At 40.8% G+C, this 27,971-nt stretch overlaps 1 protein-coding gene across 12 annotated transcripts in view; it reads right to left on the bottom strand.

Moving 5' to 3' along the window:
- The window catches only part of BMPR1B (bone morphogenetic protein receptor type 1B), a 359,692-nt gene that overhangs the window by 31,537 nt on the left and 300,184 nt on the right, over positions 1–27,971 (bottom strand). For all 12 annotated transcript variants that reach the window (XR_012904029.1, XM_075929626.1, XM_075929627.1 and 9 more), the window contains one exon: positions 9,899–10,058. Coding sequence is in view for 11 of the 12 variants with exons in the window: in XM_075929626.1 (XP_075785741.1) it covers positions 9,899–10,058 (160 nt within the window). In the remaining variant the exon portion in view is untranslated. The remainder of the gene's footprint in view (positions 1–9,898; positions 10,059–27,971) is intronic.

Raw genomic sequence — 27,971 nt, 5'->3', positions numbered from 1 at the left:
GTAGAGAGATTTGCTCCATGGTGCAGACCTGAAGAGGCCAGCATCATTGAGATAATAACTGTGAAACACTATTAAGAGTGATTTGTGGTCTTTACTTTAACCATATTACAAACTGCAATGCTCTGTTCTGTACATGTCCTTGAGTTATCATCAACATTCTTCATAACTGTTTACTTGGGTTATAAGCCTGAAGTGATCCATAATACGTCAGTTTACAAGAACATGTTCAACAGAGGACAAGTACACTAACAGATGGCTAGATGGTGCTAGTGATAAATGTCCTTCCCTAATGAAGGTCAAATGCATGAATGTTATCAGGGAAACAAAGAGTGCGCCTGCATCTGACAGTATTTTCTGCTATTCTCACATCACTTTCTGGAGATTCAAGACCGTCTCAAAATGAATACAAAAAATCTTGATCATAAGAAATAAAATGAGTAATAAAAATAACCTTTTATCCTCAAACATTTACGTCATGTAAAATTAAAATGTTTGATTAACTTTTTTTCTAATATTAATGTTTATTAAATATTTTCATAGCATATGAACAAGAACAATAAAAGGAAAACAGATAAAAGAAACAACTCAATGGATTTAAAAGGCCTAAAGAAAGCAGAATTTCAGGATTTTCTTTATAAAGGAAAACCTAACAAAACAAAACAAAAAACCCAGTGTCAATGGAGAGGTTGTAGGAAAAGGGGAACATTCCATTATACTCTGAGTGCATACACACAATCTGTATTAACTGTAGCATAATATGCCTCTGGATAGGGAAGCACCAAACATTTGCTGAAGCACATTTTTAATTAACTGTGTGTTTTAATTAACTAACCAAAGTAAGCCTGCTTCATTATTACTTTGAACAACAGTATACGTAACTGACTGCTGGATTTCAAAAGTAACCAACTGCATTCCACAGATTACTTTCTCATAACAGCAGTGATTTACTTTTATATTACTTAGATGTGCCTGAGAATAAGGTAAGGAAGACAACCCTCTTGGGCAGCAAATCCCACAACTTCATTGCTCAGGCTCAAGATAAGAATGGTAAAAAGACTGCCAAGAAAAGAGACTGGAAGGAATCCCTTAGAATACAATATTATATTACATTTTGTTGACTATGGTACCCTACATTCAAAATAAGAAGTGTAACTAAGAGGGTGCATCTACACTGCACTGTAGGTTAAAATAAGACATGCATTTTGAGCTATGCAAATTGTGTATCTTATTTTGATCTGATTTTGAAATAGCTTATTTCAAAATTTGGTACTGTCTACACAGCACTTATTTCTAAATAAATTGCTATTCTGAAATGTCCCTTACTACTCATGGAATGAAGTTTACAGGGATGTCAGAATAGCAAGCCCATTATATATCGAAATAACGGGCGCACTCAAAAAATGGTATCTCGACATAGCACTGCAATGTAGACGTAGGCTAAGAGAGCAATAAATTGCAAGCAACTGAATAACAAAAGAAGTTAAGAACTGTCTCTAGTAAAGTCAATATATGAATCATATAATTAGAAAAGGTACTATGAAGAAGGGAAAGAGACAACAGAGGCTTTGGCATTCTAGTGACTTTCAACAGGGCACAGACTCAAATCATTTCTGAAAATGGGACAGACTCTTAAGTCACATCAGTGCTTGTGAAAATTTTACTCCCAATTTAAACTGACAGAGCACGTTAGATCAAGGAAAGCAGAAGGGCAGAGAGCTCAGAATCTTTGAGGGACAGAGGAAACCATTCTTTTTAGGGACAGCAATAAAAATGTCCCATAAGCTTCAGACCATGATAGAATGAAGGAAAAACATAGAATAAAATTAAAAGGCGAATGTGGCTTTATTTAGTGAAAATGAGATTTGAGAGAGAATTTTCAATGTAAAAATGACCATCATCACTTGGAAAGCCTCCCCGAGATCAGGGCAAGAGGATAGAAGAGACAGTGTTTCCTAGAACTCCTATAAGCACTCTACTGTGGTGATAGGGAACAGATCCTCAATGGTCAAATATTGTACATAAAGAGGATCGCATACTCAGTTCAGACATGCCAGAAATCAAAATCTTTCCTTCGTTACAATTTCAACAAGCGTGTACCACATATATAATATACTGCATATATAACACAGAATGATGAATACATATAAAGCAGCATAAACCAAACTATTATTCATTCTCAATAGTGTAATATTTATGGATTATTAAACAAAATTATATTTACTTAAAAATATAAAACCTCCATTGTGTAAATCTGGAATTAGATTGGGTGTTGTAAAATGTTGTAAAAAACCTCCTCCAGTGAGGCATTGTATTATACTGCAGTACAGAAAAGATATTAAGCAGATTTGGGATGTGATAATTCACAAGCAGAGATCTGGTATGTCACATTTTAGCAAGGGGGATTTTTTACAACCAGGTCAAATGTTGGGGGGAGGAGGAGATGAAGGAGGAGGAAGGTTTATAGCAGAAATGCTGAAAGGTCCTGAACTAGAAGGTGCTGCTATAATAAAAGATTGCTATAATAAATGAAATAGCTAAGATTTTATACTAAATGTCAGAGGAAAGGCATAAGAGCCAAGAGCTCTGAAGCTGTTCGAGCAGATGTCCTGACTGGAAAAGCTCCATTTCTCACGAAAGATGCAACGCCTTAGCTACCAAACCTTGACTGTTGAGAATTTCCTCCCCTGGCTTCCACAGTAGCATGACATCAATGTCTGTTTTACTTTTTTTTTCTCTCTCTCTCTTTCACAATAAAAAACAAACATGCTTTAAATACTCATCCACCACTGAAGGACTTCGAAATACTAGGCATAATAAATCTGTAACCGTCCTTCAATGAATATGCTAAGTAATGTGGGATGGCAAAAAAATAGATCTGTACAAATGAAATGCTTCTCTCCTTCATTTGCTACAACCTGCAGGTTGACTGAATTCCCTGATGACTAAACCAGAAACCTGTTACTTTTCAGTACATTACCACCACCTTACTTTGGTCTACAATGTAATCTGTAGGATTTTATTTCTTTAAACTTTATCTCTTGTGCACATTTCTGAATATACTAGCAGCATAAATTATAGCTATTGTTTTTTAGTAATGTTTGGGAAACGTCCATCATGGCCTGTATAGAAACCTTACCATTCAGATGCTTCTGTGAAACTTTACATACTTTCTCTAATTTGGAAACTGGACTTAATCTCTCAGCATAGATCTATCTGCTTCCTACATTATATCCCATCCATCAAGCTTGGATATGTTCATAAATGCCAAGTTTAGCAGAACACTGTCCATAAAATAAAGAGTCACTGTCAATTGTTCAACACAAACTCATTTTCGAAAAAAATACTTTGATAACAGTAACATGAAACCCAGTTAGAAGAACTGCATTACACTACCGCTGAGCCGAAGTCGGCTGTCAGAGATGCATGCAGCCACGTTGAGTCAGTGGGAGCCATGTATATGCAGCAAAGCACAAAATCTGGATCATAATGGTCCAAATCCTCTGGCCTGTAAAAGGACCACACCAGTCTCACAGTTAGAAAAACTGATCCTGTTCTGCTATGTGGGACACATCCTTTCTCTCCTTTCTCCATCAGTGACAGCTCTCTCTACAACAGAAAGATTTGAGGATACTGAAGCATGGAATGGAGCATTCTCCCAGTTCCTATAGAGAACCCCTTTGTATACAGGCCCTCTTATGGGTGTTCTGGTTTCAGACCTGATGGTGACTTTGGCATGGCAATAATACCAATAGAGCTATTCCTCTATATTTTTGCACAGACCTCATCACATGCAACGTTCACTTTAACAGATGCTTGCTTGGGTTATTTACCCAAATAAATGGTCAAAATACGGATAATTTATTTTCTAGTTTTATGGTTAAAGAAACAAAGCATGTTAAAATAAGTCATTTTCTGTGCATAAATGCTAGAGCTTAGGCTGAGCCAGTGAATACACTTACATGCTGGTCAATGTAGCCCAATTTTTTTCAATGGAGCAAAATGAAAAGACAAATGCAAAATGAGTATTTTCTAATCTGGAGTGTTTTCCTGGTTAAAGCGAATTCAATTTACTCTGGAAACTTCAAATATTCTGAGACTTCCACTCTGAAGCTCGCTGTGTTAAACTGATGCATAAATAACAGATACTGTGAGCGATGCAGAGGGCTCAGCAAAGATTGTAGCATTGTCAGTAGTTATTTACCATAACATATACAACAACATAAAGGTATATGGGCCTATATTTTTTTCAGAAGGTGACTAGTGATTTTGAATGACCCACTTGAGACATTTTAGTAAGGCATCAATTTTCAGAAAATTTTGCATTCCTGCACTCTGAATGCCAGTACATATTGGGCATCTAAAAATTTCTAGACACCTTGGAAAATTTAAGCTGTGATGCTTTAGAGATACTAGGGTTACCATATTTGAACTTTCAGAAAAGCAGATATTCCTGAGAGGGAGTGTATATGTGTCCGTATCTACCAATATTTAACACCTTGATACAAAGTGAGTTAGTAGATATGGATACAAATACGCTCTCTCTCAGGAGTGTCCCCGTTTTTGAAAGTTCAAATATCGTTACGCTAAAAGATACAGCTCCTCAGCTGGGTAACAAAATGAGAATAAAGTTGCTTGAATATCCATACAAACATCCCTTCTGCTCGTTCTGGCAAAGATATTTTATTCTCTTATTCCATTTGATAAAACAAAGCTAAACATTTTATCTTTTAGAAAACATAGCTCTGTGGAAACACAACTTGTGCTGTACATGGCAGTCAGACTAAGGGACAGACTTTTAAAAACTGATTGAACATATCTGTGCACAGAAAATTATAAATACTACCATGCACCTAATCAGTGAATATGAGTACTCTTATCGCAGTGTGTACATGCCCAATTAAATCCATTTAAAAAAATATGCAACTGCCCTATGGGAATGCATGACTGCAGTAACTGTGCATGCATTTTACACAGTCAAATGCATCAATTCAATTTTTATAAGGAGGCCCAATGTGTTTTGAAAGCAGCTGTAATTTTTTTGAACTGTAGATTGGAAAACAAATCTGTTTTGAACCCCACAGCATAGAGAGGATTAACGTTTCAAACAGGTTGTGAATGAACAATCTTTACAAGTATAGACATACGAAGTTCTTACAAACACTTCCTCCTCTTTCTGAGAAAGGTCACTGTTAATCAATCAGTCTGCCAAACACCTGTGTGCTGAGCCACTGCTCCCTTAGTTAGACTGACACTATTTGCATATCTTTTGTGATAATGTAAGGTAACAAGGATACACAATATGCAGAGCCTTGAAAACCTATCAGAGTCTAGGGAATTCATGCTGAAGTCCAAAGACAAACATGAAACTAAGCACCCTACTCTGTCTCTGAAATCTAGATTCAAAACAACCATTTTTAGGACCAAATTACTAGTTAACTACCTAATATAAATGTGACCCTTGAAAATCTGCCAATTGCCTTAGATAGCTAAGTCAATATTTGTAGTTGGATAACCTCATGGGTTTGCCGTATTAAAGGTATTACCTATAGTAAGTATAGGCAAGTAGGAGAGGAAGACTGCAGATAAAAACCATTGTTGCTATAAACAATAGTCGTAATTTTTTGATTGTTAAAATCATGCTACGTTTAAGAGAAAATATTTAAATGTCTTCTTTACTTATCTGTAGGGCTAAAATACTGCTGAATAAATGTTATATAAAACTGCCTATTGTTCACACTACTACAGAGCGGTTATGAATGCAGCAAGTAGTTGATGGATTGATACACACTTGATTTGAAAAGGCAGTCATGCATATATGATGTAGTCCCTGCAAAAATTACAATACTATCCTGATGTGGTTTCCAAGTGGCCACAAGATGTCCTCATTTTTATACAAACACCCTGATGGATAAAAGTACAGCTAGTTGGCAGCCAATTGTGTCATACCACCCCAAGTATATACCTGTCAAAGCTGACCAAAATTGTCTGGCAAAGAATTAGACTACTTTTTTCAGAAAGAAATTCAATACAGTTCCTCAGTGCGGTTACTACGGGGCTGTGCTTTATATCTGAGTGCTTAATTTGAATACACCTGCAAATGCTTTCTGACTGAACTTTCAGAAAATCTGTTCCCTGACCCGTGAAAGGTCCTATGCCTTTGGTAATGTTCCAGCAGGAGAGATCTCAAGCCTGAAATTTTGCTGGGATCTGGCCAGTTGGGCTAATAAAATTTCATTTGCATTGTTGGGTTAGGGGTGCCCTAGAGTACACTGCTCCAATTCTATGCAAAATGAAATCTCATAATTTATGAGATCTAAAGGCAGTCAACAGCTTAATAGGCTGATAGGGCTGCTGAGAGATTAAGATGGATTTCATAAAAGATAGGACCCCTCAGGGGAGACAGAGTGGAGATAATCAGCTGAACACTGAAAAGAAGATTTTACCAGAAACACTTCACCTATACATCATACAAATGCAGCAAAATCAACTTAATTTGAACTCTGATGAGAAGAAATATTCTTTACCGAGAAGTTCCTAATTATTTTAAGTCACTGCAATGTGCCAGCAGTAATTCAGATTACAGTGAATGGTGAAAATAAAAGGTATTATGGTATGAAGATCCCCAAATAAAAGGAGTCCCAGTTTAGCAGGGAAGGCTTGGCTATATCTCTTGAGAACTGGTTACAACACAGTCAGCTGACTGGTAGCCTATCAACCTCTCTCAGCTCTATCTCCTTTATCCGAATAATCCCTTGGCCCAGATCTGTAGAAGAACTCTATGTAGCTTGAAAGCCTCTCTCTTTCACAAACAAAAGCTGGTCTAACAGGAGCTATTACCTCACCTATCTTGGCTCCCTAATATTGTTTACTTATTATAACCCAACTTTAGAGACTGGGCACCTTTTCAATACAGGGATCCCTATACATTTCTCTTCTTTGGTTCTGAATTATGTCCTGAAGATTTTAGAAAGAAAAAATATTAAAAAGTAACAGGATTCTGCAAATGTAAGGAAAATCAGTTTCTCCTGATGCTTATAATAGCACCTAGATTCTACAGTGTTGGGCACTGTATAAATATTAAATCATCATCCTTGAGAAGCATCCTTTTAAATTATGCTCCGAAAGAATTATATTTTACTTTATTGCTGCTAAATCATAGGATAACTTTTAAAAAGAAATATAGGACAAGAAATATGGTACAAACTTCTATTTTGCAGGTACTACACTCAGCTATTTTTCTTGCATATGAAATTAACAAGGGGTAGTACTGTATTCAGATGATCCATGAAAAGGCAACTGATGTGGAAAAAATGAAAGTTTTTTTTAGGGACAGAAGGATTGTGCTCGGCTGAAGGGAGAATAAGGTTTTGTGAGGCAAATTCCAATTTAAACTGACCACCTGACCTTTTAATTAAAACTGGAAATAAAGCTGCAGAGATGTGTCACTCCAATAAGAATGATTTTGCAACTGGGCGTTTAACAATGTGATAATCGTGTTAACACAACATAAATTTAACATTAATTTCCCCTCTCATTTAGACTATTATTACATCATTCTCTTGTATTTTACTTTTTTTTAACTGTTTGTATGTGGTTAACTTTAGACACACCTAGCAGAAAACTGTTACAGTCTGTGATTTAAAGCTAAGGGGATGGTTTCAGTGTGCCATGGTAAGACTCTGCGTAAATCCTGATGGTTATGGGATTTGTGCACAGGGCTCCTGAGCACTGTTAAAATACATCTCAGGGCTGGTCTACCCTGAAAACTTCCATTGACCATACCTGTGCCTCTCTCAGGAGTGTGAAATATCACACCCTGAGAGACATAGTCATGATGACCTAAACTCTGGTGGAGACAGTATTAGATCAACAGACAAAACGATTATTCCGTCGACTGAGCTACTGCCTCTCAGAGAAGAGGTAGATTAACTACAAGGACAGGTGAACTCCCTCCCATTGTTGTAATGAGGGTCTATACTAGAGTGTTGCAGCTGTAGCAATTAAGCATAGACTTCGCCATAGCCTAGTCTACACCAGAAAATTAAACATGTTTAACTAATGCCAGGTATTCAAGGGGGCATAAGTTCGAATTAAGATACTCAACTCAAGCTACATTAATTATGGATCTGGAGTCGACATATCTTGATTCAAACTTTAGTACCGTACCCATAGCGGGAGGTTGACAGGAGAAATACTCCTGTCGACCTCCCTTACTCCTGGCGTGTAGTAGGAGTACCATTGCCAATGGGGACACCCGTAGTATTTGATTTAGTGGGCCCTTACTAAACCCGCCGTATCAAATGCCAGAAGATCAATCTCTGGAGTGGCAATCCACTGCTAAGTACAGATGTGGCCTATGTTGCTTAGAGGTGTAATAAACTTCCACCCTGAGCAGCACTGTTAAACAAACCTCAGTCCCTGCATAGACAGGATTAGGTTGATGGAAAAATTCTAGCTGCTGTGGTTACTCCTCCCATTGACCTAAGAAGTACCTACTTTGACATGCAACTGCGGCACATCTGGTGCCACTGTACTGTGTTAAGTGTAGATGAAACCTCAGAAGCCTCACTGCCTTTAATGGGGTGTTAGCTTAGTAGCAGGTTCTGCTTACACCAGCCAATTGAATCGTGTTTCCAAAAAACTTTTGTATTTTCTAATTTTCTATTCGGCTGCAACTTTTTACTTACTGCTTTATAAGACCTCTGCTGTAAAAGCTGGCATAAAAAAGAAAAGCAAGTGGCTATCCTTAGACATGAACATGAAATGGCTGAATCATATAGCAGGCATCCTGGTAGCCAAGTGTGGAGTTTTAAACTCTTAAAACAAAATACAGTATATGCACTAATAAATAAATGCTACTTCTAGACAGAGCACTAGGACTTTGAGAAGGAGCTGAAAGTGGGACAGAAAAATACTACCCAAGGCTTTTATCAAAGCTTTGGCACTTTTAAATTTGACAGTCGTGAAATTGCAGGCTGTGCAGAATACTGTGAAACTGAGAAGCAACTGTTTAATAATAATAAAAAAACCCACCACCAAATCTCTATCAACATCTTGAGCAACCCCGGAGACTTCTCTCATACTGTTCTTTTATAACACGTTGCCTTGAAAAGTAGTTCCGTATTGTTAAAATATCAAACTCACTCTAACCTTCTCAGATTGAACACATACCCAATTGGAAGGTCCAGTCACAGTAATATACTCATGTCACAGTTCTATAATTATGCATATCCAAAACTTCACACTGGACTTTGATGAAAGCATAAAAGCTGTAGGAGCAGCATTAAATTGGAAAATCTTCAATTGTCTACATTTCTTACAAAAGTAGAACTTAAGAATCCCACAAACATCCAGAAGACGGAATAAGAGAGTTGAAATTTGACACACCAATTTGAGAACAGCATTTTCCCCTCATGATGTTATGAGAAAGGCTAACCACTTGAATACCTAAATCTAGAGTGTGCCATTATTTAGTAACTACCACCACAGTCCTCCAAACAGGGAGTGCATTATACACTATTTCAGGAGAAGCACAATTCCTCTAATGCTGGTCTTCATGCATGGGGAAGAGAAATTTGCTCCGTCCATCCATGAACTATGGCTTACTCATAGTTCAACTATATTTCATATGCAAATTATTAAAACAGGTATTGGCCTAAATTTGCAAATGTGAATGCATCAAGTTAAGCATAAAAAAATCTATATTTAGGCATCTAAATAAAAATGGTCTGATTTTTAGGGTGCTCATACCCCTTCCCTACTTAATTTTACACTGATTGTATTGATAGTACCTAAACAGATTTAGATGCCTAATTTAAGGCAACCAGGTTTTAAAATGCTGACTGGTGTATGTAACCCACCCCCACAAAATATATGAAATACTAGTTGTCCCATCAACCTGCAGGTGCTGTCGACTGAGTCCTCTGGACAGTGGTGATTGCAGTGACACTGCAGTGGCTTCTGGGGAGGAGCAGATGCTGTACTCTCACCATCTTCCTTTCTGTTCTCCATGTTCAACTTTCCAGAATTCCGCAAATACGCATGCTCTAGACCATTGGCTACAAAAGAAAGAAGACGACATAAGTTTCCAGATTAAGGGGTATATGTGCAAGACACTGAAAAAGTCTTCGTTTCCCCCCTCTTCTTTAAAGAATTCTAGACAGTTTTTTGTTTGTACTGGAGATCAAAGTGCAGTTTTAAGCTGAAAGGTGACTCTAAAATGGTGGGGATTTATGTTTATTGTGCCTCAATGATTCCATATAACATTTACTTATTTTATACATTCTAAACAACCGTCCATACAACCTCAAGCAGGAGCTGAGAATCAAACTGTTTCCCCCCTTTTGATGCATCATTAGTTACCAGTACCAGATTCTGCAAACTGAATTCAATCCTTGGTTACACTTTTACAATTTCCCTGTCACCATACTTTGTGCTTACTTGTACTACCTTTTCAGCAATAGTTTATTGACGATGAATTGATGAAATAGAATCAAATTTCCTTTCTGATAACTACGCTGCCTCTTCAATAAAAATAGTTAAAAACTCATCTTATTTTGTCATAGCAGCAAATAGTTTTGAATATACACAGTATGCCGTAGTCTAAGGGTGTGTCTAGACTACAGGGTTTTGTCGACAAAAGTCCACTTTTGTCGACAAAACTAAACCTGCGTCTACACTACCGCTGAGTTCTGTCGACATAACGTCGACAGAACTCAACAGTTTTGTCGACGCTGGTAAACCTCGTTTTACAAGGAATAACGCCTTTTGTCGACAGAGTTCTGAAGGTATCAAATTTAGATAAATAAATGTCTTCTTCACTATAAATGCATCCTGATGTCATTCCTTTTCTCACAAATATCTGAAGACCATCCACAGGCAAGAGACTGATGTGCAGATAGCAACGAAGTGTGACAATCAATTTTAATCCAGGAACAGCTACTGTATAATTCACAGTGAATCCAGCAACCATGTGCAACCTAATGAATTAAGTTAAGGCTCAAGAAATATAACACAAAACTTTTAATATTTTTCAATATGACACTTGCTTATTCACTTACTGAATTATTTTTCAACTTCATTGTTATAAAATGTCTATTTTTATTAAAAAATGAAAAATTACATAATACCCTAATGCACAAACTGCAGAAAAATTACATCTGAACAGACCAAAATTACAGCACTGAAATGATTGTTTTATGGGAAAGGGAAACTGTTAATGGCTATTACAGTCAATCATCAGACAAAAGAATTATACTGATTTTTTTTTGGCAAACAATCAGCAATGACAATGCCGCACTTAAAGGAAGTCATAATATATTATGCCTCAATACAGCCTGATATATACTACATAAAAAAGGAGGTAAGAGTAAAATCACTGTATTGCTGATGAGATTTTATTGGTGATGAAGAAATACTGAAGAAAAATAGAATGATGAACGAGCTTCCGTTATCCAATACTCACTGTTGCCAGAAAGTATAAAAGGTCATGTTAAGTACAACATATTTTTATTAAAAAAGTGAGTAAATTAAATTTGGTAGGAAGAAAAATAAGCCTCCCCTTTTATATTATGATGCAGCATTACAAAGACCAAACTTAAGGTTGTGATTTTACTTGTAAATTAATTTAATGTGGTATGTATGTGATGGAATATTAATACATTGGAATGTCAATGGAAATGTAATATGTTTGGATTTTAGGGATGTTAGCAAAAATTTAGTTTTGTAAACTTATAACTGCTGAATTTTTCAGTGGTTACAAGTTTACACACCCAGGGTTAGGCAGGAGCCAGTGCTTGCAGGGGAAAGCACCAACTCCCGCCTGTCCCCTCCTTACAGCCTTGTTGCCTCTGATACAGAGGCAGCAGCATGGGGGGAGAAGGGACAGGTGGCTCCGGGGGAGTCAGCGTGCGCCAGAAGCTGGTTTGAAAGCTGCTTCCCACATGTACTGGCTCCCGCAGAACTGCAGCCCCCCACCACACACACACACACACATCTTGCTGCCTCTGATACAGCGGGAGAATGTACATGAGGGAAGCCTAACCAGAACTGTCTGTCTGCTCTCCTCATCTATTTGTTCCTGATGGAGTTCAGGTTCCTCTACCCTTCCCCCTCCCCAGGACTGGATCAATACAGGATAACACATCTACAGGTACCAAGGTCCCCAATAATGCCGGTCACGAGGTTGCATAATTTTTGAATCAGCCCCACAGCAAAGGATACTATTGGTCCCCAGAATGGGACATTTTCTTACAAAAATGGGAAGGAACACAAAAGACTCTGAATTCATTAATTGGGCAAACCTCCTGCCTTGGCAAAGGTACGATGCTCTCTCACTGATGTAAGAGTCACCCAAGGAGGAAAAGGTTGAATCCAATTCCATGGGTGGTGCCACTGTTACCATGAATCTTGTGATGTTATGGCTGGTGAAAGGGACTGGAAAGTAACTATTTCACATATTCTCTGGACTGGGGCTGTTATGATCTCTCTTATGAGGACTGGATGCGAGAGGATGGCAGACTCCAGATTTGGGAGGATGATCTCATCTGCAATTTCTCCCTAACTAGCCATGATGAGGTGTGGAGGTTATGGCCTTTCATATCAGCAGAGATGACTCAGAGTTATCTATCTTGAAGATTCCTTATTGCAGTGTGCCAATACCACTGAGGTAGGAGTGGTATTTCTTTTGTTGGCACCATGTATGGTCTTCACTTGTACAGATGATGCTGGTCTTCAAGAGTTTTTTCTTTTCAGAGGTGGGAGATTGGTACTGTGCCCCGTGTCTGTTCCAGGGTCCAGAGTCTCACCTGTCTTTGATGGTATCAGGGAAGAGATCTTCTTGGAAGAAGACTAGGAAGAGGATTTTGCTCACCTCTTTTGAAAGTGTTTTCTACCCTCTTGACATTCCTGCATGAAGGACTCTTCTGCTTTACTTGTATCATTCCCATAACTGAAAGTCACCATGCTCAGAAGCACACTTCTCACTGCCTCTTCATTGTACAGGAATGTCTGCATAAGTTAGAACGGGGCATGATTCATAAGAAAACTTTGGAGCCTACAATCATGGTCCTGGTCAGTTCTGCTAGTGAAGGATCAACAAATGGTACAGATGTAATTTCCCCTGAGGCAATAGAAATTCTTCAAGAAGTTGTTGCAACCAGGAAGGCCAAGGTAGAGGCTAGAGCAGTAGCTCCCAACCTTTTCAAGCATCTGGACACCTTTTCAATCTATTGAAATTTTACGGACCCCCTCAAACAACATAGCTGTGCCTGCATGTCCCTCAGCCTGCGCAGGAAGCAGTATGGGCTGAGGGACTTGCTGGTTGCTGGCACGGAGCCTCTCAGCTCAGCAGTGGTTCACAACCAGTGGTCCACGATGGTACTGTCTGGGAGCCGAAAGGCTCCGTGCCAGCAGCCAGTATGTCCCTCGGCCTGCGCTGATTTCCGAGCTGCAGGAAGCAACGTGGGTCAAAGGAGGTGCTGGCTGCGAGAGGCTATGTACATTTATTTTAATTTCTATTTTAAACTTTCTGCGGCCCCCTGCAGTACCGCGCAGACCACCAGGGGTCCGCAGACCACAGGTTGGAAACCATTTGAGTTGAGCATTCTTGAGTCCCAAGGCCTTGGCATTAGGTTTAGGGACAGACCTTCACGCCCCAAACTTATCCTGACTAGCTAATTCTAAGAAACTATCTAAAAAGTAGCAAAAAAGGAAACAATTACAGGAGACAGACTGAAGGTATCGATTGTTGCAGGCATGGAAAGGTTCGGTCTCAAATCCCAGGCACAAGAAAGGAAATGGAGATGTAGTTGGCCTGCACTGGTACTTATGCCCTCAGTGTGGAGCAAAAGGACAAGGGCACAGTTACAGACTTATGGACAATGATCTCAGTAGCATGGAGTGCATGTGCACCCACAGTGGAATACACCTAGAGACCATCACTTGAAGAAGAAGCTGTAGTTATTTCTATTTTTAAGTTCCAACTCCTGAAGCCTTTTCCAGTGTTGGCTGGGTCATATAGCAAATTCTGAATGCCGCTAGCTCCAGATTAAATAAATATCACTGCAAGCAGAGTCCTGAAAACCGTTCTGAACACTAGCAAGCAAAGAAAATATAGACAAGAAACAAGGCAACCTGATGCTCTTGCTACTAAACTATGCTTTGATATCTGATCTTAAGGAAACATCAAAGATTGCAACAAGCACATCACAGCATTTTGCTGATTATCATTTCAGACAATGATATACCAATTGGCAAAGGTGTTAAGACAATGACATTTGAGAGTAAAAGCAATATGGGACCTGGAATCTCTACTCTTATTACATACATCAGTATAGCTCCTCTTTTCTGTTCCAATAAAAAAAGGAATCCAGGACCATCTAATATTCACGAGAAAATACTAACTATAAAATCAAAACATCAACTGAATTTCTTCCCCAAAAGCAGAGACTATACCTGCATATTAAAATATAATTATGACATGCGACAAGCTTACAAAACACTGCGCTGACATTGTAAGTGCCACTACCCTTTCAACTAATTTTGTTTTAGCTGTTCATTACTAGAACAAAAACCACTTGTTATAGGTTCAGATTACACTGCAGAGTAACGAGGCCTTTTAGAACCAGATTTGTATTCAGTACATTTCTTTTTCAGGTCCATGACATGAGTTGTTTCATCTGACCTCTCAGAAGGACATATTTTCCAATGAATCCCAAGACAGCTGCTAAATTCATGCTTGCAGAATTTAAAAACATATTGCCTTAGTTTACACAAATTGTGTCCTCTGTAAGCAAGTGATTGATTATAATACACACTTGACAGTCCATATTTACAGGACATTTCTGAAATTTGGCTCTGAATGATTCATACTAAACCTTTCCACAAACCCCTACTGATCTCCATTTTCACTTCCACTTCCTTTGGTGACCGAAGTTATAGCTACACGACAGAGCTTATAGGGATGCAGCTGCACTGATCCAGCTGTGTACCGACAAATTTAAGCTCATGGAAGAGAGTTCTCCTGTCAACTTAGTTACTGCAGACCGACTGAGTGATGGCAGTTATGCCAGCAGGAGACGCTCTTCTGCTGTCCACACTGATACTTAGGTTGATTTAACTTATGTTGCACTAGGGGTGGAGTAAAGTGACTTACTCACATCACTGAGTGACATAACTTATAGTGACTTAAACTGTAATGTGTATTGTACACAGCATGAGATTGGTGGGCGGATGGGTTCATCTCTCCAGAGAATATCATTACAATGTGTTGAGTAATTTGATGGGCAAGTGACATCCAACATCCAAAAATCTCATGAACTTTTGTGATGTGCTGAATATGTTACTGAATTAGCTGCTCAACCATTAGCAAGAATTTTAATTTTTCTGAGGCAAATGCCAACCTGCCAAGTCACCAGGCTGACTATCAAGTCAGTGTTTTAAATAACTGAAAGCTAGCAGCATAAAGTCTTGTACTATTTAGCTGCCAAAATAAGGAGTGAATTGAACTGACTCCAGCTCCCGTTGGGCTTAACCACACACATGCTGAACAAGGGATGCTGCTTTTTGACAAACAATAAAAGGTTCATTCTCTTACCTCCTACTATAACCACTCTCTGGACTGCATGTGTGGAAAGAGCAAGCAAGGAAAATAATCTTTAAGTAGTCAGTGAGTGCTGAGGTAAAAACCTATCTCTGGTTGAAAAGGTGGATGAATTCAAGAGCATGTGCCACTAACTTACTCCATTTGACAGGAAGCAACTACACATCATGTTTCAACTCTAGGGAAAGCTGCTCTATTACACACTGAAATTAATTGCATACACGAAACAACTATAAACAATTTTGACCACAGACAGCAGGGGTATAATTTGCTAGAAGTGTTGGAGAAGCCTGAAAGCATTTCTGTGTTTGAAAACCTTAGTGCATCTGTGCAGTTCGGCTGTGCTAGAGTGGAAGTACATTCAGCCCTGCATCTTTTGACAGTAACCTCACAGAATCAACTGGCTCTTTTGGCAGACTGCCATGGTTTGGGTTCTGGCTTTATTCAGTGGAAGATGCTATATCAACTGTCTGCTTCTCAGATTTTATTTTAAACTAACCCAGGCAAGTCTTTTGAGGTATATAGCACAGCAGCATTTTAACCCCTTAATATTAAGAAAAAGAAAGAAAGTTACGCAGGGATTCATAACTTCTAACCAAAAATCAGTCAACATTTAATCAAGCATGAAACTATTATGAAGGACATGATTAACGGTCAGGAAGCATGCCTTATAACAGATGTTTCAATTATGCCTCATTCTGTTTGATAAGACAGCCAACTAATTGTCAAAGATGATAATTTAGATTTAAAATTTCAGTGTTAATTTTCTATAGAATGGTTTTATTAATTCTTACATATTCCATGGTAATAACTGGAGTCCTAATTACTTAATTAGATATTCTGCTCCCAAATCACAGGGAGAAGCAAGAGGGACCGCCATCCCAAACCAAACAGACATAGTAAGGTACATCAAACATCAAAGTTAACACAAAAATAATACACATTGTATTATATTTCACTAATAAATGAAGGGACCAATCTTGTTTACAGTGAAATTAATGAAAATTTTGCAACAGACTACAATGGAAGAATATCATGCCTTTTCTCTATTGATTTGCCTCTATTATATTTATAACCAGCAGGTGAGAACCAACGTTAACCGGGCAGTAATTTTGTGTCAATTACACTTACAGGCACTTATGTCCGATCCACAGTTACAAACGGGCTTTGCTCCTCGTCTCCCTGGTCTGCTGGTCTCCAGCAGACCAGGGAGACGGGGAGCAAAGCCTCTGAGGACGCCGGCAGCAGGACAGCCGCAGCGCGTCTGGGCTGTCCCTCTGCTCGCATGCTCCGCAGCTTTGCTCCGCATCTCCCTGGTCCGCTGGAGATTTTAGGTCCTCAGAGGCTTTGCTCCCCGTCTCCCTGGTCTGCTGGTCTCCAGCAGACCAGGGAGACGCAGAGCAAAGCCGCGGAGGACCCGGGCAGCGGGACCGCGGTGCGTCCCAGTCCGCCGCCCGCATCTCCCTGGTCTGCTGGGCAGAGGGGGCGCAGCTAGTACACCCCCCCCCCAGCAGACCAGGCTTTTCTCCAGACGCCTGTGGTAGAGCAGCTGGGGCGCTGCCGGTTGGTCCTGCAGCGCCGCTCTGGGTGCTACTGGACCAACCCGGCAGCACCCCAACTGCTCTGCCCCAGGCGTCCTGATTCAGCCGCTGCTGGTCAGTTTCAGAGTTGCTCTGCCCCGGGCTTCCTGGAATCAGCCGCTGATCAGTTTCAGCAGTAGCTGACTTGGGGACGCCTTGGGTTTTTAAGTTGAATCTGTATGCAAGTCGGAACTGGTGTTCAGATTCAGCCTGTTGAAACTAATCAGCGGCTGATTCCAGGAAGCCCGGGGCAGAGCAACTCTGCCTCGGGCTTCCTGTAGTCAGCCGCTGGTCAGTTTCAGCAGCGGCTGAATCTGGACGCCAGTTCCGACTTACATACAGATTCAACTTAAGAACAAACCTACAGTCCCTATCTTGTACGTAACCCGGGGACTGCCTGTATAAGAAAGTCCAAAAAATTAAATATATGTAATAGAATGTTTTATTAATATGCTTGCAAACAGAAAGTAAAAGAAGAGTTTTAAATTTTCAGGATTTCAACTTCGAACATTATTCATTTTGTTGACTAATTTCCATACATAGTAAATTTGAATTAGAAACTTGTAACGCTTCCATTACTCTTTTCATAAACATTTGTAACAGTAAAAATTTTCTTTGCACTAAAATGACAATTGAATAAGGTGACCATTTAAATTTTGTTAGCAAATATTTTTATGCATTGTAATTATAATAGTCATAACTTTTTTCTGATGAAAACAGAATTATTTAAAGTTTTCAGCCAGCACATTCCGGTGTAAAAAGTAATTTAAGTTCAATTAAGTGGCAGAATTGTTTATGCAAAATTTAGCATCTGTACGCAATCATGAAGTATGACTTTATTTTGCACAAACAAATTCAAACAAACTCTTCAAAATATATAATATAACTTTATTTCACACAATGCTGCCTTTAACCATTTGAATTTAGAAGGAAGTTGTAAAATTTCATATAGCAAGAAATTGCTTTGAATTTAAGTTCTGATGAAAATATTCTTTGAAAGTCATGAGGACAGAATGCACGTAGTGTCTATATACAATTGGAATTAATTCTTCCAACGTTCAGAATAATTTCAATGGGAACACTGATAGAATAAGAGTGAGGTTTGTTTGTGCTTTTGGTAATCTTTTCCTGTAATGCTGGTTCCTTTAAATATGAAAAGGTAAACACAATGGTTCCCTCATATTTTGAATGCAGTTGGACACTTCTACCTCAAAGTTTCAGAGTAATGCAAAATGGAGAAAGCTATGGACAAGAGTATTTGGACTTCCTTTCAACCAGAACCAGCATGAATCCAAGTACAGGCAGTCCCCAAGTTACGCGGATCTGACTTATGTCAGATCCGCAGTTATGAACGGGGATTTTCTCGCCCCGGAGGACTGGAGCGGCGGGACGCCGAGTCCCGCCGCCCGCCTATTCCGGGGCAAGAAAAGCTGCTCCCCGTCTCCCTGGTCTGCTGGGGGAGCCAGCAGACCAGGGAGACGGGGAGCAAAGCGGAGGAGGACCCGGGGCCGGACCCGCGGCCGCTTCCAGATCAGCTGGAAGCGCCGCGGGTCCGGCCCCGGGTCCTCCGCCGCTTTGCTCCGCATCTCCCATATCTGCTGGGGGGGGGACGCAGCTAGTGCCCCCCCCCAGCAGACCAGGGAGACGTGGAGCAAAGCCCGGGGCCTGTGGTAGAGCAGGTGGGGCGCTGCCGCTTGGTCCCGCAGCACCGCTCCTTGGCGCTACTGGACCAACCCAGCAGCACCCGAGCTGCTCTGCCCCAGGCTTCCTCAAGTCAGCCGCTGCTGAAACTGACCAGCGCTGACTACAGCAAGCCCGAGGCAGAGTTGCTCTGCCCCGGGCTTCCTGGAATCAGCTGCTGATCAGTTTCAGCAGCAGCTGACTTGGGGACGCCTGGGGTTCTTAAGTTGAATCTGTATGTAAGTCAGAACTGGTGTCCAGATTCAGCCGCTGTTGAAACTGATCAGTTTCAGCAGCGGCTGAATCTGGATGCCAGTTCCGACTTACATACAGATTCAACTTAAGAACTAACCTACAGTCCCTATCTTGTACGTAACCCGGGGACTACCTGTATAGTAATTCAAGTCTACAAATCTAGACAGATGCCTCCTTGATTTTATGCAAGAGAAAATTCTAGGCGTGTGCAGCATAAGCCAGGTCTGAATGTTATATGTTCACATTGAGTCCCACATGTAGGTCTATTTACATGAGCAGATCTCCCATTTATATAAATTCTGACTCCAATTTCATTAAAAAAATTAAGAGCATGGTCTTTTCCACTTTGGTTATAATAAATTTCTACTCAGAGTCATATTTAGAAATGCTATGAAATAACATGTGTTATGAGTGTCCTATTGCACCTCTTGCCTATTTAAACATCTTGGAAGAGGGCACAATATCAGAATCGAAGTGTGAATAGCACACACAGATCAGCCTCATTATTTCATTGATTAAAGCACTTAAATCAAAAGTCAGGAGATTTACGTTCAGCTCCTCTATGCCACTGACTCACTGGGGAATGAACAGCATTCTGTCCCTCAGTTTCCATATCTGGAACATGGAATAAATAAGTCATACTTAATCTTTGTAAGACACTTTGAGGTTTATGGTTAAGTTTATAAGTTTTGAGCAATAGTTTCGTATAACTGTTACTACTATTTTTAAAATATCATAAATGAAAGATATAAGACTAGTCTATTTCCAGCCATATAAAAACAGACAGATTAAAGGGACACTAAATAAAATTGCTAAATTATCTAAAGTTAAAATAATTTATGGTGTTATAATGAAAATGGTTATGTAACTTTTAATATTTATTTTTCCAAACATACCCCATTCTCCTCACGCACATTATCCCTCTCTCTATATATTTAAAAATTTCCGGCGGGACAAGAGAATGATGTCATCTGCATCCATAGGAGCCAAGCCCCTCCCATGCCCAGCTTGGCCCTCCCCAGGGGACACGTGCAGAGCCGGGGCTTTGGCCCTAGTCCTGGCCCAGCCCAGACCTCCCCTCCCCAGTGGCTGGGGGAAAGAGCTGGAGCAGCCACGTCCTCAGCCCGGCCACGTCCTCAGCCCGGCCTTCCCTGGCGGCCAGCTGGGGGTGAGGGGGGATGGGGAGAGACACGGGGCTGCCTACCACTAGAGAGAGGGGGTGTTGGCTAGCATAGCAAGTAGGGGGCGTAGCCTCCCAGAAATAATAATGTTCCTTTAAAAATGAAAACCATTGTTATTTTCACCTGTCACTATGGCTAAATATAACAATTCCAAACACTATAGTGCATCAATAAGATATACACCATCATAGCACTGCAACACCTAATAATTATCCTTTCATATTAGAAAGGCTTTTAAATTTACAGATATAGAGATATCTTCTAAAAGTCTCTTACCTGGACTCTCTTGTACCAGAATGTGAAAGGCGTAACTTTATATCATTTTTACAATATTCTCTCTTTAAATTTTCTCAGCCCCCCCTTTTTTAAAAAGCACCAGTGGAAGTGTGGCTGTATGCTTGTTACTAAATAGTTGTGAATTCCTAGTAGTCTGACATACATCATAAAATAATACACTAAAATTCAAAATGGAGGTAATTTGAACTCTTAAATACTTCACTACAGATCTAACACATTTGGATTCTGAAAATAAAGTCTTACTTTTAAAATATTTTAGATCATATCGATATAATCATCTTTGGGCAAGTTCACAGAGGAACTACAGAGAAAGTTGTAAGAATACATGTATAATAAGTACCAGTCTATCCTTCCCAAGGGATAGCTCTGCATCTACACACCACTTAAACTAAGCTGCATTCTCTGGTCATGCGTTTCTATGTTTGATCTTTTGCCAAAAACCACTGAACTTTCTTCCTTTTTCAAAAAACAGCCAAATTCTGAAAACTTCTTCAGATTTCAGCTTGAAACATTCTTTTTTTTTTTAAAGAGCTTTGTAAGAGAAAAAGCTGACCCTTTTACTTACATTCAGTTTCCATAGGTTTGTTATATCAATGCCAGACTCCCCCCTGGATAAGAGTCATGTGAGGAGGCACAGAGCTGCTAGTGGGTTCCACTAACGAAACATAGCACCCTATGCTGAGCTAATCCTGCACCTGCGATGTGTTATTCAGCAGGTAAGAAATGTAGTTCAGATGGTGGTTGCCTAATACAGCTCAGCTGTTTTTCCTCAGTACTCTCTTTGATTGTAAGTTAGCAAGCAATATTATTCCAGCCAGGCACAAAGCTATATTCAGAATACACAGCAAATGATCGTAGAAAGGTGAAAGAAAAAGAAAATCCTAGATTTTTTTTTAAAAGGTTTCTGACCAATACAGGTTTTTTAAAAGGTTTCTGACCAAAAGGTTTCGTTACCATTTCCAGATGGTTAAAAGCTGCCTCTGATTTCTATGTGATAAGCTGTACTGTAGTCCCGCTGTAACTCTTTGCTATGCCTCTTTTCACACTGATAAACTACGTGTGATATATAACATAATTCTCTGTTCTATATCTCACAGTGTTTAACTCCATAGATTTTTCAGTAACAAGAGCTATTGCAAGGGATCAAGCTTTCTTCCGCTTCCCTTTTATTTACTTTTTGGGTAATATTAAAAATGCAAGTTAAAAACTAAAGCAAGTTAAAAACGAAAAGACTAACAGATTTATGTAGGTATAAGCTTTTGTGTGCATGTATCTGACAAAGTCAGTCTCGGCGCACAAAAAGTTATGCCCAAATACATCTGGTCCTCTTTAAGGTGTCAAGTACAGGCAGTCCCCGGGTTACGTACAAGATAGGGACTGTAGGTTTGTTCTTAAGTTGAATTTGTATGTAAGTCGGAACTGGTACATATTGTAGGGAAACCTCTAGTCAAACATTTCTCCAGAGCACAGTTTTATTCTCCCACACCTCACTTCCCTCAGTCCTTTATTCTCAAGCTGAGGTGTCTGCTGAGAAAAGCCGCTCCGCGTCTCCCTGGTCTGCTGCGGGGGGGACGCTAGCTTCGCGTCTCCCTGGTCTGCTGGGGGGAAGCAGCTAGTGCGGGGTTGCCTCACCCCGTTTGTAAGTAGGGATCTGATGTAAGTCAGATCCATGTAACCCGGGGACTGCCTGTACTCCTCATGGTTTGTATCTGCAGAAAACAAACATGGCTATCCCTCTGATAACTTATGCCTGGAAATGGATTTACACTAAAAGATCATTTATACACTTCATCTTTTAAATCCAATAAATAGCCTGTATCACTGCAAATGAGTCTATAACTGTATGACTGTTTCAAGTAAGCAACATTTTTCTTGATGCTGTTCATCTGAGAACTTCTGACATTTCACCCAGAACAACCCCTTACACAGCACTTTGTGCTTAACTGTTATACTTCACAAAATGACAATTTGATATCGGCTCCTCTTATCTAATCTAATTCCAAACTTGGAACACAATAATTAAAACAATAAACATCTACATAATCAGAAAATGTACCACTCCCGTTGGTTACACAGTGGAGCCTTTCCAAAGACACGTTTTAAGCTTATTTCCCTCACAAATCATTATTAGAGTGCCTAGTTTTCCCAAGAGCAAATGTATGAATCTCAACTAAAGCACATAAACTACAACCAAAATTTGAGATTGAAAAACCATAAAACTTCCTCTCTCATTGTCTTTGGCTGATCTGGATCAGGATTTCTTTTGATGTACTTGGCAATAGCAATGCAGTATTATCAGCACTTTCATCCTCAGTCAGAATCTAATAGTTGCATAGTGTTAGCCAAAGTCACTAGTTCTGCCATGTCTCTGCTCTCCCTACAGGTCAGCCTCGCCATTCATTTTTTTCCTTTGCAATTCCGGCATCCAAGGCTCTCTCTACCATCTTAATGAACTTTCTCAACACAATCAAGTGTTGCTCACATTGAAACACGTTAACTCACTGTGTTTGACAGCCGAAGACACTTTCTAGCCAGACAGATCAGGAGACACAGTAGTGGACTGGACAATTAGTCTGATAGTTTACCTCCCACAGAAATAGAAAATACAGAATTTGGGAATTACCCTTCTTTGTATGCAACACAAAAATGTTAATTTTCATTTTTTTTAAAAATGGGGGAATTCCCAGATTCATAAATTTCAGTTTCAATTTCATGTAACTTGGGTAACTTTAGCTTGTGGAGGAGCAATAATTTTTCAAGGGGGCCACTTCACAAATTTTGGAAGTGGTCGTAGGGCACCCCAGAAGGGGCGGGACCTCAGGTGGAAGAGGCAGGTCCAGGAGACTTTGTGCACTCTCTTGCCCACACTTTCATTGGCCTGGGGGTAGGGCAGCATGTGAAGTCTTCACCCCCACTCTGCCAGGGAGGTGCAGTGCCTAGAGAGTGTCCTCTAGTGCCATGTACCCCTGTCAGGAGAGGAGACTTAGAGCAGTCCCCCTGTCCCTGGTCTCAATTGGCCCGGGGGCAGGGGAGTGGCGGGGCAGCCACAGACTGGATTAACTGATTTGGCAGGCCAGTTCCAGCCTGCTGATACTGTCTTGCCCACCTCCCTGCTTTAGTTTGAGGTTGTTTTTTGGTTTATTTTACTAACTTCAATCAAGTCATATTACTGTACAAAAATTATGAAATTTCTAAATATTTTTCACAATTTTAATGAGTATATTCTAATTATAATTTCCCCAGTTTCCTGATTTAAACCAATATTTGCCAGTGCTCTGTCCTAAACTTGTTTTTCCTGAGAAACTGGCAACCCAGAAGAGATGTCAAAATCCATATTTTGGAGAGAGGTAACTAGTGGGGTCCCTCAAGGGTCTGTCCTGGGACCAATCCTATTCACCTTATTTATAAATGATCTAGAGAAAGTGGTAAACAGTGAAGTGGCAAAAGGCAGATCTTCTACTTGGGCTTGTAACTCCTTGGGGACCACTGCCATCTGAAGCCAGGAGGACCTGCGCATCACTACAGAAGTGTCTGTAGTACATGCTGCTGTATCCGCTATATCTAGGGCAATTTGTTGCGCCACTCTAGATGTAGTATAGCCTTCTTGTACTATGGTGTTCAATTGTTGTTGTTTGCCCTCAGGGAGAAGTTCAACAAGCGCTATCAGTTTAGTAAAATTGTCGAAATTATGGTTGGACAAAAGGGCTGCATAATAGATCGAGTCGTTTCCCGAATAGATCGAGTCGTTTCCCTTCTTTGTCAGATGCGGGATTCCTATATTGGGGAGCTTTTATTCTCCACTGAGCGGCATCCATTACTAATAAGTTGGGCTGAGAATGAGTAAAAAGAAACTCGAAGCCATTTGATGGCACAAAGTATTTCTTATCTGCCCTTTATTTGTTCACTGAGAGGAGGCTGGGGTTTGCCATATCTCATTGGCAATCTCAAGGATTGCATCATCCTGCTGCAAGGCCATCTTGGACTTCTGCGATGGCTGAAGGTTTTTCAATAGCCTGTGTTGTTTCCATTGCACTTGGAGGAGTTGTACCTCCTGCAACTTGTCAACTCTTTTAAAGAGTTCGTGAAACTGCCACATGTCATCTGTGGGTGATGAATCGCCAGGAAAAACAGCATCATCTGGTGAAGAGGATGACTGGTCTGTGGGTAACTCCTCATTGGACTGATGTTGTTCCTGTGCCTGAGCGCTCGGCGGTAGTGGTGTATCTCCTGAGGGTGTAGGAGGTTGTGTAGGTGCTTCAGAAGATGTGCGCAACCTACTATGAGAATGGTGACTAAGTGATCTGAAGCGTGAATGCTTGGTAGGATAATGACAACAGCCGTGACGTCTTGGAGAGTAGTAGGGAGAGTATGTTCTCCTAGTGGAATGATAATGTATGGAGCAGGAGGACCTGGTTGGTGATCTTGGTGAATGAGATCTGCTCCGTGAGTGAGATCAGTATTGGGATCTCCCGTAGTATCGATAAGGTGAAGGCGAGTATTGGCGTGAATAACTGTGGTGTTGCTCCACTGGTCTGGCGTGAGTCTCCTGACGTGACTGCAGAGAGTGAGGGGGATGGAGATTACGGCTGTGGGGAGAAAGCTGAAGGTGCTGGACTAGGGGACGGTGTTATCACCCTCCTGGACTTGTGCCTAGCCTTTTGAATTACTGGGGAAAATTGCGCTTGTGCCTGCGGTGAGATGTGCACCGGAGCCATTGCCGATGTTGCAGCAGGGGAAACTGGTGCCGTAGGACTCTGTGCCGGTGTTGTGGGCAGGGCCATGGGGCTGCGTGCCGAGCTACCAGGTGATGAAGGAGAGCTCAGTGCCACAGCCGGTGCCAACGACCTCATGCCGCAGCTGGTGCCGATGATCTCGGTGCCACAGGCGTCATCAATGAGATTGGCACTGCAGTTCGCAGTGCCAAATGAAGCGGTATTGGGATAGACAGTGCTGGTGTTAAGCCTTGTCTTCTCGGTGCCGGTGCCGAGTCTGCTCTGGGCACCGAAGAAAGAGTCTGTGCTGCTTCTTTAGACAGTGCTGGACTTGGTGCCGAGGTACTCCAGCTCGGGAGATGCTTTTCCGTACTGTAAGCAGAGGCTGTTCCCAATGTGCTGGGCTTACCTCCCATACTCAGCATTTTTGATAATGAGTGGTAGGGAGGGAAAGGCTTATTTTTCGCCGAGGGTGGTTCATTATGTCTCACCTGCTCTGATGGCTCGGTCTGGGAGCACTCGCTTTGTGGAGGCTGCAGGGCCTATTGAAGAGCAGCATTTTCAGCCGCGTTTCTCCATCTCTTTTGGCCCAGACCGTGAGCTTGGTACAGTGCGGGCGTTTTTGGGGAATGTACCCCTCTCTCAAGCACTTTATATAGCTTGCATGCCCATCAGACGCGGGCATCAGTTCTCGGCACTCCGCACACTTTTTAAAACTGGGTGATCCCGGCACGATTAACAATGTAATAGTCAACTATTATGTACGTAGAAATTTTTAAAAAATAACATACTATAAACAAAAGTGAATTAACTATGACTAAAACTATGAGTAAAACTATGAGTACAGCTATCTAACTAACTTATTTTCTTTCCTCAGGTCTGAGGAGACACAGTTCACTCCGCTTGCGACCATGGATGGTTAGGAGGATCTGGCGGAAGCCGGACCGCACGCACGCTTAGAAACAGCGCAAAGGGAATGTGACGCCTGCCGAGCATGCGCGGTCCAGCTGGATTATGGCTGACAACTATCTGACCTGCGGCTCTCGGACAAGCCTGACACCTGTAGTGGAGCACCGATGGGGACACTACCCGATTAAATGCATCCTAGAATACTCAAGGAGCTGATAGAGGAGATATCTGAGCCTCTAGTTATCATCTTTGGAAAATCATGGGAGACAGGAGAGATTCTAGAAGACTGGAAAAGGGCTAATATAGTGCCCATTTATAAAAAGGGAAATAAGAACAACCCAGGAAACTACAGACCAGTTAGTTTAACTTCTGTGCCAGGAAAGATAATGGAGCAAGTAATTAAGGAAATCATCTGTAAACACTTGGAAGATGGAAAGGTGATAGGGAACAGCCAGCATGGATTTGTAAAAAATAAATCATGTCAAACCAATCTGATAGCTCTCTTTGATAGGATAACGAGCCTTGTGGATAAGGGAGAAGTGGTGGATGTGGTATACCTAGACTTTAGTGAGGCATTTGATACTGTCTCGCATGATATTCTTATCAATTAACTAGGCAAATACTACTTAGATGGGGCTACTATAAGGTGGGTGCATAACTGGCTGGATAACCGTACTCAGAGAGTAGTTATTAATGGTTCTCAATCCTGCTGGAAAGGCGTAACAAGTGGGGTTCTGCAGGGGTCTGTTTGGGGACCGGCTCTGTTCAATAGCTTCATCAACGATTTAGATATTGGCATAGAAAGTATGCTTATTAAGTTTGCAGATAATACCAAGCTGGGAGGGTTGAGACTGCTCTGGAGGATAGGGTCATAATGCAAAATGATCTGGACAAACTGGAGAAATGGTCTGAGGTAAACAGGATGAAGTTTAATAAAGACAAATGTAAAGTGCTCCACTTAGGAAGGAACAATCAGTTTCACACATACAGAATGGGAAGCGACTGTCTAGGAAGGAGTACGGCAGAAAGGGATGTAAGGGCTATAGTGGTTCACAAGCTGAATATGAGTCAGCAGTGTGATGCTGCTGCCAAAAAAGCAAACATGGTTCTGGGATGCATTAACAGGTGTGTTGTGAGCAAAACAAGAGAAGTCATTCTTCTGCTCTACTGTGCACTGGTCAGGCCTCAGTTGGAGTATTGTGTCCAGTTCTGGGCACTGCATTTCAAGAAAGATGTGGAGAAATTGGAGAGGGTCCAGAGAAGAGCAACAAGAATGATTAAAGGTCTAGAGAACATGACCTATGAAGGAAGGCTGAAAGAATTGGGTTTGTTTAGTTTAGAAAATAGAAGATTGAGGGGGGACATGATAGCAGTTTTCAGGTATCTAAAAGGGTGTCATAAGGAGGAGGGAGAAAACTTGTTCATCTTGGCCTCTGAGGATAGAAGAAGAAGCAATGGGCTTAAACTGCAGCAAGGGAGGTTTAGGTTGGACATGAGGAAAAAGTTCCTAACTGTTAGGGTAGTCAAACACTGGAATAAATTGCCCAGAGATGTTGTGGAATCCCCATCTCTGGAGATATTTAAGAGTAGGTTAGATAAATGTTTATCAGGGATGGTCTAGACAGTATTTGGTCCTGCTATGAGGGCAGGGGACTGGACTCGATGACCTCTCGAGGTCCCTTCCAGTCCTAGTATTCTATGATTCTATGAGCAACACATCATGAAGAATAGTTATGAAGGTAAGTAACCATTTTTT

Source organism: Pelodiscus sinensis, chromosome 5 (assembly GCF_049634645.1).
Source record: "Pelodiscus sinensis isolate JC-2024 chromosome 5, ASM4963464v1, whole genome shotgun sequence".
Classification (NCBI taxonomy): Eukaryota; Metazoa; Chordata; order Testudines; family Trionychidae; genus Pelodiscus; species Pelodiscus sinensis.
Note: the sequence above shows the minus strand (reverse complement) of the source record. Positions and strands in the feature narration are given on the sequence as shown.